At 51.2% G+C, this 12,792-nt stretch overlaps 1 protein-coding gene across 1 annotated transcript; it reads left to right on the top strand.

The window, feature by feature from the left end:
• The first annotated feature begins 271 nt into the window (after window positions 1-271).
• Window positions 272-12,384, top strand: DNAJB11 (DnaJ heat shock protein family (Hsp40) member B11). Its single transcript, XM_032119622.1, has 10 exons — window positions 272-404; window positions 677-833; window positions 3,617-3,714; window positions 4,613-4,745; window positions 5,673-5,815; window positions 6,412-6,494; window positions 7,013-7,070; window positions 7,566-7,677; window positions 8,220-8,379; window positions 11,533-12,384. Exons 1-10 carry the CDS (start codon window positions 337-339, stop codon window positions 11,595-11,597), a joined length of 1,077 nt encoding a protein of 358 aa, XP_031975513.1. The 5' UTR covers window positions 272-336; the 3' UTR covers window positions 11,598-12,384.
• Window positions 12,385-12,792: the final 408 nt, after the last annotated feature.

The following is a 12,792-nucleotide window of genomic DNA, read 5'->3' as shown; positions in this document are numbered from 1 at the left end:
TCCGGGAGCCGCTGCCCATTGGCTGCGGCTACCAGCGCGGGGGCGGGAATAAGCAATAGGCCCGCTGATTGGCTGTTGGGAAGGAAGTCACTCTGCAGGGATGGCGGGGCGCGGCCGGCGCTCACGGCGGCGACGCTCCGGCAGGCGATTGGCCGGCGGCGGTGAAGTGTGAGCAGCCCATTGGCTGGCGGCGCGCGGCGGCGCGCTCCCATTGGCTGGCGGGGAACACCCCGCGCTCCCATTGGCTGGGGGCGGCCGCCGGGGCCGGGCCGCTGCGGAGCTGCCCGGACGCGCCGCTCCCGCCGCTCCCCCTCAGCCGGCAGGGCCGGGCCCGCCATGGCCCCCGCCTGGATCGGCCGCCTCTGCCTCCTCCTGCTCTGCCTCTGCGGGGAGGCCGCCGCGGGGTGAGTGCACCCGGGCCTGGGGGGTTCCGCCTCAGCACCGGGCCTTCCCCCTACTCAGGGTCGGCGGGCGCGGCGCTGAGGGGACCCCGCTCCCTTCCCCTCATCGCTTTCCTCTCTCCTCTTTCCCCTCGCCCCTTTCCCTTCCCGTCTCCCTCCCATTGCCCTCACCCTCTCATTCCCCTCTCCCTCCCCTTCTCCCTCGTCCCCGCTCTCCTTCACCATCTCCCTGTTCCCCTCTCCCTTCCCTCACCTTTTCTCTCCCCCCACGGCAGGAGAGACTTTTACAAGATCCTGGGAGTGTCCCGCGGCGCCTCCATCAAGGACATCAAGAAGGCCTATCGCAAACTGGCGCTGCAGCTCCATCCCGACAGGAACCCCGACGACCCCCGGGCGCAGGAGAAGTTCCAGGACCTGGGCGCTGCCTACGAGGTGAGGCCGAGAGCCGGGAATGTCCTGCCCGGGCTGGGAAGGGTGGATGGGGCTCGTGATAAAACAGGCTGGAGCTTGGCCATTGAGACTCGTGAGAATTCATCCTGTAACGTTCAGGGCATGGGGAAAGGAGGTTTGTAGGGAATGTGGAGGCTCTTCCATAAGGTGCAGCTGGAATCCAGCCTTCGCCTGTTAGCATGTCAGATTCCATCTTCCCCCTGTTAATATATTGAATTCTATCCTGCACCTTTTATTATCGCAGAATCCCAGGATGGTTTAGGTTGGAAGGGACTTAAAGATGATCACATTCCATCCCCTTGCCGTGGGCAGGGACACCTTCCACATCCAATTCCCTTTGTTCCTTCTCCTTCTCATCAATCTCCATCCTCCCCCTATTACTGCACCAAATTCCATCCTGCCCCTGTTAGTACATCCAGTTCCAGACACTCTCCCAGAGGAAAAACAAAGACAGAGGGGATACCAGGTTGCTTGGAGAGCTCCTCCTCCTGCCAGAGGATAATGCAAACCTCGGCTCTCTCAGCCAGGAGGAAGCCAAGGCACCAGCTTAAAGTTGTTTGGAATTTATTAGCAGTTCCTCAAGGGACAAGTGCAGGTGCAGCAGCTCCAAGTGTGCGTAGGGCCTGGCTGGGATTGAGCTGATGGGAAGTGGAAGGTGCTGGCCTTGGGCTTAGAGGATATTAAGTGAGGAAAGTAATTGTGGGTCACAGGAGGATTCCTGTTATTCCATGATAATGTTGTGGCATGCAAATGATGCCTCACACTAATAGCAGGGTGCATTAAATAAATCAAATCTAGATTATTGTCTTGCCCAAAGGTTTGAAGCCAAAGCCTGCTTTCCTTGGCTGTACGTAACGCAGTGATGGAATGCAGGCTGTTTCTTCCATGTTTCCTGTCCTCCTTCTGTCACTGTTGGACTCCATCTGCTCCTGCTCTCCCCTGTGCAGCAGAGAGGCCCTGAGGTGCTGAAAAATTCCATTAGCAAAACTTCCTAGCGGTGACTTGCTCTTTGTGGGGGAGGTTGGGGTCCTTTGGGAAGAATCCAGCTGCAGGGGAAAGGGTTTGTAGCCTGGCTCCTGCTTCCATCCCTGGTGCTCCTCAGGTATGCAAATATTCCTCAAATGAGGAAGTGAGAGAGCCAGCTGGAGTTTATTTCTCTGTGTGGAGAAAGAAAACTGTTGACTTCAGTTGTGTCTCAGAGCTGGGACCCTTTTTTAGGTCCGACTTAAATAAACTGGCTTAATTATTACAGGGAAAACTAATGTAAAGAAATTTTCTGTGGATAAAAATAATTCCCTGTCATTTGCAGCACCTCAGGATTGATGCATGTGGGGCTGTGAGCTTGGTGCTGCTTCTGTGAGCTGGCATCTTGTTGGCACTTCATGCTGGGAAAGGATTTCTCTTCCTCGAGTTCCAGTTGATTTAAATCTTTGCCAGCAGTTGAGATTATTCTTTCTGTTTAAAAGCTGGGTGAAAAAATGGTTGTAAAATCAAACCAGAAATCCACTATTGATGGGGGGGGGGCGGTGGTGGGGTTTGGAGGAAGTTTTTGATGCCCTGTGTTTAGCCAGGACAGCTTGGGAATACTTCTGCTGAATTAGCTGTGGGTACAGCGAGTTGATTTGATTGTTTTGGGCAAAATGGAGCCAGAATTGGGTGTCCCTTATAACCTAAACCAGAATTTTCCTCATCATAAAGCCTCTCTATTAACAGCACTGCTGCTCAGGGTCTGGGTAGCTGATTATGGCAAAGCTTTCTCCAAAAAATTGAGGGGAAAGTAGGTTAATGAACCTGCTCAGTCTCTTCATTTTCATGGGCTCTGTGATTCCAGCCTGGAGCAGCGTGGTCTGAATTCAGCTGTTTCAATTAGGAAGGAGATTGATCCCAGGGGAGGGAGCTGAGACTCTTCTACAAGGATGGATTTGGGAGGAGTTTCCATGGGAATCTCAGGTGGCAAAGGGAGAGCTGAACCCTTAGCTTCTGGGTGAAAGCAGTGAAGTCAACGCTGATTTTTTCCCTGTTGCTGGCATTTATCAGTGGTTATAATTCCACAGAACCTCAGGATGGTCTGAGCTGGGAGGGACCTTAAAGCTTGTCCAGTCCCCTGCCATGGGCAGGGACACCTTCCACTATCCCAGGAGGCTCCAAGCCCCATCCAGCCTTGCCTTGGACACTTCCAGGGATAGGGCAGCCACAGCTTCTCCAAACACCCCAAATTCGGCTTGTTTTCATCTTTTAGCTGCTTTTCCACCTGTTGAGTCACATCTCCACCTGTTCTCACTCCTGTCCAGCCTTCTGAAAGCCAACCTGGCAACTCTGGCCTTCCCAAATATGATCAATGGGAGAGGAAGGGCAAGGGAAACTAGATGTGACCAGAGACTTCTGCATCTCTGAGGCAGGAAAGAGCAAAGATCAAAACTCAGGAAATAGAATTGATGCTTTACAGTCTTAGAAGTCATGGCTGAGACACAGGGGTGGTGGTATGTGATTATTTGTTCCAGCATGTCCTGCTTTGTAGGATTCGAGTTCTTCCTTCTGTTTCTTTTTTAATGTTTAAGATAAGCTCAATGTTTACATTTTCTGTGTTGCTCCTGCTTTTTTAATGACCAAAACGTGCTTATTACGGGCTTCACTTTTCTAGACAGCACAGCGAGCAGGGCTCCTGTAGAGTCCCCAGTGAAAAGTGCTGGGGGCCTTCAGAGCCTTGTCCAACACCTCCCCTCAGCTCCAGGTGAAAGCCTTTCCTACATCCCTGCCTTTTCCAGGTGCTGTCAGACGAGGAGAAGAGGAAGCAGTACGATGCCTACGGAGAAGAGGGCCTGAAGGATGGGCACCAGAGCTCCCACGGAGACATCTTCTCCCAGTAAGGAGGTTTAACCCCTTTGGGCTGTCCTACAGCTGCTGCTCTGATTCTGTGATGCTCAAGCACCCCTTTGACAGAGTTTTTACCTGGCCCAGAGTCGCTGATGTGCGAGTTGAGAATTTGAAGGAATACGTTTCCAGTGGGTATCCCACATGCAATTTCCAGTTTTGGTGTGCACCACTCCTTGCTGCAAGCAGGAGCCAGTGGAGACTTCCCACGTGGGCACCTCTGGGCACTGTGGGTGATTTTTCAGGTGCAGCACCTGCTTCAAACATGTGGAAACTTTCTCAGGTTAGCTGTGTGTGATTGGGCTTTAACCTGTTGTCACACATCACTTTGGGGACACTTTTCCTTCTGTGTTAACTTGCACAGCACCTGTAGAATTTGGAGCATTAAAAACCAAAGGCACTTGCACATTGCTTGGACAGAACCTGATTTTCTGCCCCTTTGGATAAATTTCCTAAAATAATTCCGGAAGTTGCTCAGCTCCTGTAATGCTGGGTGAGGACTTGCACTGCTGCTCTGCTCTGTTCTGAGGGACGATATGCAAGATTCCTAGAGTGTTTTCCTCATCCTTGTTGTCCTCAAACTACTGATAACCAACTTGCTAGCAGTGACTTGCAGTGCTACTCAGAGTTTACACCTTGTGGTGGTGGCAGCTGAGCAGCAGTGCAGTGTGGAGAGGTCAGATTTTGAGTGTTCTGCTCCAAATCTCACTTTCCTTAGTGCAGAAAACTCTTCCAAAGTGGCTGCTTTGTTTGAAGGCTTTAGTTGTGTTCTGCAGGAGCAAAGTGAGGTTCCTGGGTTTACTCTGGAGCTCTGAGGAGACTGTTCTTTAGTGGAGTAGAAGCATTTGCCCAGAATTCCTTCCTGACCTAATCAATGTGCTTAACTCCAGCTTTTTTGGGGACTTTGGCTTCATGTTTGGAGGAAACCCTCGCCAGCAAGACAGGAATATTCCCCGAGGAAGCGACATCATCGTGGACCTGGAGGTCACCCTGGAGGAGGTGTATTCAGGAAACTTTGTAGAAGTAAGTTCACCTATCTCGGTGTTTCCAAGTGTTCCCAGGTTTGAGGTGCCTGACCAAAGCTCAGAATATCTTCTCCCCAAAAATAGAGCTGAAATAAATGCTCTTTTTCTGTGTCTGGCGGTGCAGGATGTTGTGGTGCTGTTTCCTGTAGTTTACTGAAGAAACCACACATTTATTCACCTTTTGCATCTGGCAGTGTCTCCATAAAGTGTGATAACACTGACTTATTGGCTGTCAGTCACCAGCTCAGCTTGATTAGTGCAGCAGCCCAGTTGGAAGAGGTGGAAATTGTCCCTCTGTAGAATTTAGGGATATTTGAGGGGCTGTTCATAAGCTTCAAATTCACTTTGCAATTCTTGCAAAACCACGCTGAGGATTTTTCAGTCTCCTATGGCCAAACGTGTCACTGCAGGTTTCCAGATGATATAACTGAGAAGAGTATGTGGAAAATTATTATCTTCTTTTAAGCAAGCTCCATCTCTGGTGCTGACAATTCCTCCTGTCTGCACATTGGCTTTCCACTGCCTGGTTTCACGTTGTGGCTGTTGGGGGAAGTCCACATAATTTCCCCCTTGTGTGGGACAAGGAAGTGTCATGACCAAAGCATGGGGTGTTCCATCCTAGGGTTACCTTTCCTGTGTGGAAAAGTGTGGAAAAGGAAAGAGAATGGCAAATAGTGATGTCAGAGAGAGCTTTTCTGGTGTTTAATGTGTGATCACAAGGTGAACGCTTGTCGGTGTTTTGCTGAGGCCACATTTGGAGCTACTGTGGCAGCACCACACAACAACACGTCCCTGCCTGTGGCCTGGGGCTGGAATTAGATGATCTTGAAGGTCCCTTCCAACCCAAACCATTCTCTGCTCAGAGGAGTCCAGACCCTGTGGAAACCCAGGAACGCTGGCATCAACCTCTCCCTCTTCCCTACAGGTTGTCAGGAACAAGCCAGTGGCAAGACAGGCACCTGGCAAACGGAAATGCAACTGCAGGCAGGAGATGAGAACCACCCAGCTGGGGCCTGGGCGCTTCCAGATGACTCAGGAAGTTGTTTGTGACGAATGTCCCAACGTCAAGTGAGTTTGGTGCTCTTTTCCTGCTCCACAGAACCATAAATCCCGTGATTTTATGTAGTAATACAGGCGTGTTTATTCCAAAACCCACCTCTAGGTGGGGGAACGAGCCTGTATTCCCAGGGAGAACTGGGGACTTCGGGAAGGCTTAACTCCAGCTTCTCATTTCCAGGGAGCCACTCTTTATTCTTCCAGCAGAGACGGCCACCTCTGTTGGGTGTAGAACTCCCCAATTTCCTCTGCCAGCCTTTTATTCCTTGCGCAGTCACACTGCAGTGGAAGTTCTCCAGCTAAATCTGAACGGGAGGCACACAGCTGGGAGCAGCTGGATGTGGAATGCCATGCTGTAGTCACACACCCTGATGCTGACTGTGCATTTGGGAGCTTTTAACTTCACCTTCTCTGCTCCCTGAGTCTCAGCTCACCCAAAAGGCAGCTCTGACCCACTAGGTTTAGATGTGAGCGAGGAGAGCACAGGTGTGAGCTTGCGGGGGTGTTCTGCTCACCCCGGTAACACAAATGAAAAGTTGAGGTGAAGTTGGAATAAATAAATAAATAAAGTTGAAAACTGAGTGCTGGGTTGCTCTTCCCACTTTCAGGCTGGTGAATGAGGAGCGGACGCTGGAGGTGGAGATAGAGCCAGGGGTGAGGGATGGCATGGAGTATCCCTTCATCGGGGAAGGTGAGTGTGTGCTCAGCTGTGAGCTGCTCCTCTTCCGTGGTTCTCTGGCACTGGCAGTGCCCAAGCCCCCCGTGTGGTTGGAAGTGCTGTGTCCTCTGCACGTGCTGAAATCCAGGAGTGTGTTCCTGAGTCGGGGTAACACAGTTCCTTAGCTGGGAGTGGGGACGTGCACAAAACCGGCTCGAAATCTGATGTTTCACATAACACTTGAGCAGGAGCATTTGTTCCAGGCTTGAGCATGTGAAGGCATCCCCTCTGCCCAAGGAGATGAAGCCCTTCAGTGACTGAAGGACATCATTAACATGCAGACAGCTCTTCCAGAACAGCAGAGCTGTGACCTTGCTGAGGCAACACTCAGAAAGTCCTAAGCTCTTTAAGCAGAATTTCAGTCATCCAAAGATCACTTAGTCGCTTTTTTTCCCTTTGGCTTGTGAGCTGCAAGTCTGTCACAGCCTGCTTGTCTCTCCACTTGTTCCTAACTGTTTCCTTTAAATGAAGCTTTCCTTTCTCCCCCACAGGTGAGCCCCACGTGGATGGGGAGCCAGGAGATTTACGCTTCCGAATAAAAGTCCTTAAGTAAGTCTCTGGCCTAGTTAGGCTCTTGCTTGGCTAGGTGAAGCTTGCCCTTCAGCAGGGCAGGTGCAGGCCTGGCACTCAGGGCTGTGCAGGATGCTCAACCCTCATAGTGCTGGAGGAGCTGGATTTGATGCTGTTAAAAGTGGAATTATGAAAGTATCTTAATTTTTTTGGCTTGAATTCACCATGTGTGATTCAGATGAAATATCCTCTTTTTCCTAGCACACAATCTCCCTGTTGTAAGGAAATGCACTACTAAAAAGATTGCTGTGTGAGTCAGGGCTTCTTGCCACACCTCACCACTCAGTATCCTAGAAATAGAAAAGGCATTTATCAGTGCATATCTTACACAGGAAAATGAGGCTAAATTGGATTCATTCCTCACTTCCCTTCCTATTTATGATTTCTCCAAACTCCCAAACAGAAGGAAAGAAGCTCGAGGACCTGTTTCCCCTCTGGGGAAGGAGAAAAGTTCAATGGCTCTTCTTTCCCCAGGCACCCAGTGTTTGAAAGGAGAGGAGATGACTTGTACACAAACGTGACAATCTCGCTGGTCGAGGCACTGACAGGCTTTGAGATGGATATTGCCCACCTGGATGGGCACAAGGTGAGGCCCAGGGTGTTGTGTGTATCCCACATTCACCTGCAGCTCTGTGCTGAGGCTTGGCTTGCTCAGGGTCTGCTTATCTACAGAATTCCCTCTGCTGGAGCATTCCAGGCCAATTCCCAAGGAGCCAAAATGGGCTCTCTACGAGGGTTGCACAGTGTGTGTCTCACTTGCAGGCTGTCCCAGCAGTGGGTGGTGTTAGTCCTGGCACATGTCCACTAAAACTGCCTGCAGCCATGGGATATCGCTGGTTTTGGCAAGGAATCAATGCCAGGTTGAGCATTCCAGTGGGTTGGAAAGAGTGTTGGAGTGCTGGGGTGCACACACAGAACATGGACTGTCCAGGGAGGTGGTGGAGTCCCTATCCTTGGAGGTGTCCAAGGAACATCTGGATGTGGCCCTCAGTGCTCTGTTGTGGTTGATAAGGTGGGGATCAGTCATGGCTTGGACTCAGTGGTCTTGGAAATCTTTCCCAACCCCAACGATCCTGGCATCCTGATCTTGTAACACTAATAATGTTCTCAAATTCCTTTTCTCCCGAGGTTCACATTGCCCGGGATAAAACCACAAAACCCGGCGCCAAACTGTGGAAGAAGGGAGAAGGTCTTCCAAACTTTGATAACAATAACATCAAAGGCTCCCTAATAATCACCTTCGACGTGGAGTTCCCCAAGGAGCAGCTGACGCCCGAGCAGCGGGAAGGTGCGTGTCCAGAGCCCACCTGAACCTGGCACAGCTCATCCAGGGGCTGGAGCAGTCAGGAGGGGCTGTGCTGTCCCTGTTCCCTTTGTCCAACATAACACAGTTGGCTGATGGCCTGTGATTAACTCCCACTTCCCTTGGAAGCAAGGAGGCTTGGCTGCCATGGTTGTGGCTGAGGTTGGGATGTGCTGCTGCTGGAATGTAGCTCTTGGCAAGTTTGCAGGTGCTTTGTTTTGGAGCTGCCCATCTGTTTGACCCCACAGCCTTGCTGGGCTTAGCCTCTGTCTGCTTTGCCTCGGCTGGAATGGGATCACAAAGAGTTTCCCAGCCCCTGCTGCTCCTTTCTTGGAGGCAAGACTTGTGGAAATCCCTCTGCTGCCGAGGGTAAGGAATGTCACGCTGCGTCAGGAGGAGGGTTGTTCTTCCCCACAGCTCCTTCCACCCTCTAGGAGAGATCTGCTGCTCATCTTCAGTGCTCAGATGGAAACCTGATGAACCATGTAGGAATCCTGAAATGGCCAGGATGGTAAATCCTGTACTCCTAGCTGGGAAATTCCTTGCTCCAGCAGCCTCTGCTGTGCCTCACAGCAGCTCCAGCTGCTCTCCATCAGAGTAGGAATCAAGGGCCTCATCCTCTGTCACGGGACAAAGATATTGCTGGCATGTACACTGCAGCTCTTCAGGAAATCCCCATCCCCAGAGCTTCTCCCAGGGCTTCTTCTGAAGCCTGAATTCACTTCTTTTAGTGGATTTCCTGGACTCCTCAAGTTTGTAGTGGGAAGCCAAGCCCTGAGTGGGTTTTATTTCACCCTTGGCACTTGCCGCTGCCTTGGCCACACTGTGCCAGCTGCCGTGTGCAGTCCAATTGGTGGCTGCAGCTCCAGACGTCCTGTGGCTCTTCCTGCAGCTCTTTGGGCTGAGAGGTCTGCTCCTCTAGGCTGGGCTTAGAGTGAGGCTGGTTTGTGGGTTTATCTGGGCTTTCCCCCTTGTTCCACGAGTGTTGTGCAGGGCACAATGACCGCGTCACTGTGAGCTCTCAGTCCAGGCTCTGCTTCCCTTCCAGAAGCTCCATCAGGCAACAGCAGCTCTGAAACAGGTGTGAGGTTATTCCAGCTGTTGCTCTTAGCAGTTTAGAGGACACTGGGCAAGGAGCAGTGACAGAAGCCTCCATGTTTTTGACAGAATTGCTCACACAGCCCTACGGATATCCGGGAACAAAAAGATGATGGCACTGGCATGAGTGTGTCCAGGCACAGGGCCTTGGGTGTTCCTCTCCCTCCTAAAGCAATTCCACATTTCCCAGGGGAAGGTGACTGGGTAGGCAGTCAGATGCCTTTCTGTGTGCTGGGTGTCTCCAAACATCCGTGATTTCAGGAGTTTTATGAGGGAATAGGTCTATCTCTGTGTGAGGCAGCAGTTCAGTGTACACATTGAATGGAAAACCGTAGGCTGCAGAATTCAAAACATCCCTTTTTTCCTTGTTGTTGGCAGTGGCCCTCATTTCTTATCTCCTGACCACATGTCCATCTCCTGGGGCTGTCAGAAGATACTCTGGCTCTGAGAGCACCAGCCTGAGCTTTGGAGTCACAGAAATAATATCCCTTCTTTCCTGCACTGGGAATTGATCGCTGTTGGTCAGAGCTGCCTCTCCCTCTGTGCTGTAACCTGTCACTTTTTGTTGGTAGCAGCAGCATTTCAAAGGAAAAATTGACTTCAGGCTCCAGTAAAAGGTGCCTGAAGTGCAGTAGCACCAATTGTTAGGATTCCTGGTTGGAATTCCTGATTAAACCTCGGATACATGTTGAAATATCCTGTGCACTACTGAGGATGTCCTTCAGGCAGCTGCCCGAGGTGTGGGAGCTGCCCGGAAATGAGGTGTGGGATGGTGCTAATCCCACTTTCTCCGGGGTTCCTGGAGCACACCTTTCTCCAGCTCCAGCCTTCCTTTCTAAGAACCACACATCCAGGAGCCACATCGTCTCACCCATCAGCTGGGAAGTGACTTGGAGCCTCCTCTGGATGCAGGAGAGGAAGCGAATTTGCCTTGGAAAATGACCTGTTCCCAATAATGAGCAGTTCCTGGACAGGGGTTCATTTTGTCCTGGTGTTCTGAAAAGATTTCAGGAATCTCTGGCCATCAGGCAAGGAGCATGAGAAGTTCTTGCCTGGCAGAGAGACGGCCTGCTTCCAGTTACTACTTCCAAGACTGTTTTCCAGTATTTTAACACAGCTACTGTGACCCTTGTGCATCCCATCACTGGTTTTCAAGGACAGTAGAATGTGTAGCCAGAAAGGTTTAAGGATAGACAAGCAGGACAAGGGTTGCAGGGAGACAGACTGGTTTTTAGCAGGATTTCCTGAAGGGTTTGCATGCCTGAAAGGTTGGAATTTTCTTCTGTACAAGTAAATTGGTTGGTTTCATTACTGATAGTCGATCTAAACCTCCCCTGGAGCAACTTGAGGCCGTTCCCTCTCCTCCTGTCCCTGTTCCCTGGGAGCAGAGCCTGACTCCCCCCGGCTGCCCCCTCCTGTCAGGGACTTGTGCAGAGCCACAAGGTCCCCCCTGAGCCTCCTTTGCTCCAGGCTGAGCCCCTTTCCCAGCTCCCTCAGCCGCTCCTGGGGCTCCAGCCCCTTCCCCAGCTCTGTTCCCTTCCCTGGACACACTCCAGCCCCTCCATGTCCTTCTTTTAGTGAAGCTTATTTGAAAGTTACCCACAGTGCTGGGAGTTTCCCTCTGGTTTGGGTGCTGTTTTGGGCTCAGTGGTTTCTGAGGCTGCTCTGAGCCGTGTCCTGAGGGGTCCCAGGGCAGTGAGGAGTGACCAGGCTGAGTTCATCAGAGGGGACTCCCTCTCTAATCTCTGGAAAAACAGTGACACATCCATCCTTGCCACTCTGCTTCCTCTGCTCCTTGTGGACTTGCCCTTTAAGCAGCAGTGGAGACCTGCCAGCCCTGCCCTGTCGTGCCGACCCCAGGAGATGAGCTATTATGGATTTAAGGGCTGACTCACCCTTTTAGCCTGTTTGGTAAGAACTTGATACCGACAGATCCTTGAACTGCCAGTTCCAGATTTCAGGAATGGGGAAGAAGCGTTGGAAAAGTCATCCTGACATCTTTGCTGTGCTCTGCATGTGACATTCTCCCTTCCCTTGCAGGTTTCAAGCAGCTGTTGAAGCAAGGATCAGTGCAGAAGGTCTACAATGGATTGCAGGGATATTGATGTGAGGAAAACTTGGACTTCCCTGGAAATGCAAAGTCAGATTTGTTCACAGTCTTTTCTCCTGCCCACTGTAGAAGGGGGAAGAGGGAGGGGGGAGATGGTTGAGGTTTAGCTCATTTTTGGTTTGTAAATTATGGAAGTGCTCAGAGTTTGGGGAAATACTTTTTCAGGACATAACTGGTGCTGCCTATCATGTTCCACGTCCTGGAACAACAGAGATTCCTTGAGCAGGAAAACATAGGTGGGGAAAAGGAGTTTTAAATTCCACACAGATTGGAATTTCTGGTTTTTAAATATATTTTGATGTGACTTTTCTTGGCCATCTCAACCTATTTTCATAGCTGCTCCTGCTTTTTACGTCCTTCGTGTAAATTTCTTCCAAATTCCTGTTGTTTTGGGGTGATATTTTTAATCCCAGCCCTTCCTCCCCTTTCTTCCCCTCTGAGTTCAGAGTCTGGTTTTGGGGCCGGAATATTGATGCTGTTGGGAGTGCACTGGGCTGTGTTAGGCCCCACAATTGGTTGGGAAAAGAGTCTCTCAAGGCCTCTGTGGGCTCTCTTAACTACCAAGTCCCAAAAGTCAACGCTTGGTTTGAAATTTGAAGTTGCACCAGCTTAGCAAAGACTCCTTGGTCATGGTGGAATTTGGGAATGGCTCCTCATGGCCTTGGTTGTCCCTCGTTGCCCCCACATGGAACCAGTCTGGAAAAGCTCCCTCCCCTCCTGCGCTCTGTCCTCCGTGAGGACGGGTGAGGCTGATGGGAATAAAGTGTTTGTTGGAGTTGGAATGGCAAAACCTCCCTGGTGATGTGTTTCTGGGACAGACCTGGGCTTCCCTGTGCCAAGCAGCAACAGAAATCATGGAATCAGTAAGGTTGGAAAAGCCCTCTGAGATCGAGTCCAACCATTCCCCCAGCACTGCCAAGGCCACCACTGCCCCACATCCCCAGGTGCCACATCCACATGTCTGTCAAACCCCTCTGGGAATGGGGACTCCACTGCTGCCCTGGGCAGCTGTGCCAGGGCTGGACAGCCCTTTTAGGGAAGGAATTTTCTGTCAGATCCAATCTAAACCTCCCGTGGAGCAACTCGAGGCCATTTCCTCTTGTCCTGTCGCTTGTTTCCCTGCAAGAAGAGCCCAACCCCACCTGGCTCCAGGCTCCTTCCAGTTCCTTCAGGGATCTTGGGGGCTGTAA

Source organism: Corvus moneduloides, chromosome 10 (assembly GCF_009650955.1).
Source record: "Corvus moneduloides isolate bCorMon1 chromosome 10, bCorMon1.pri, whole genome shotgun sequence".
Classification (NCBI taxonomy): domain Eukaryota; kingdom Metazoa; phylum Chordata; class Aves; order Passeriformes; family Corvidae; genus Corvus; species Corvus moneduloides.
Note: the sequence above shows the minus strand (reverse complement) of the source record. Positions and strands in the feature narration are given on the sequence as shown.

Bases quoted from the DNA above. Each gene is read 5' to 3' on its own strand.
- DNAJB11 (XM_032119622.1), top strand. From the start codon at position 337: ATGGCCCCCGCCTGGATCGGCCGCCTCTGCCTCCTCCTGCTCTGCCTC. The intron at 834-3,616 runs GTGAGGCCGAGA...TGCCTTTTCCAG, and splicing joins ACCTGGGCGCTGCCTACGAG to GTGCTGTCAGACGAGGAGAA. The intron at 7,071-7,565 runs GTAAGTCTCTGG...TTCTTTCCCCAG, and splicing joins TTCCGAATAAAAGTCCTTAA to GCACCCAGTGTTTGAAAGGA.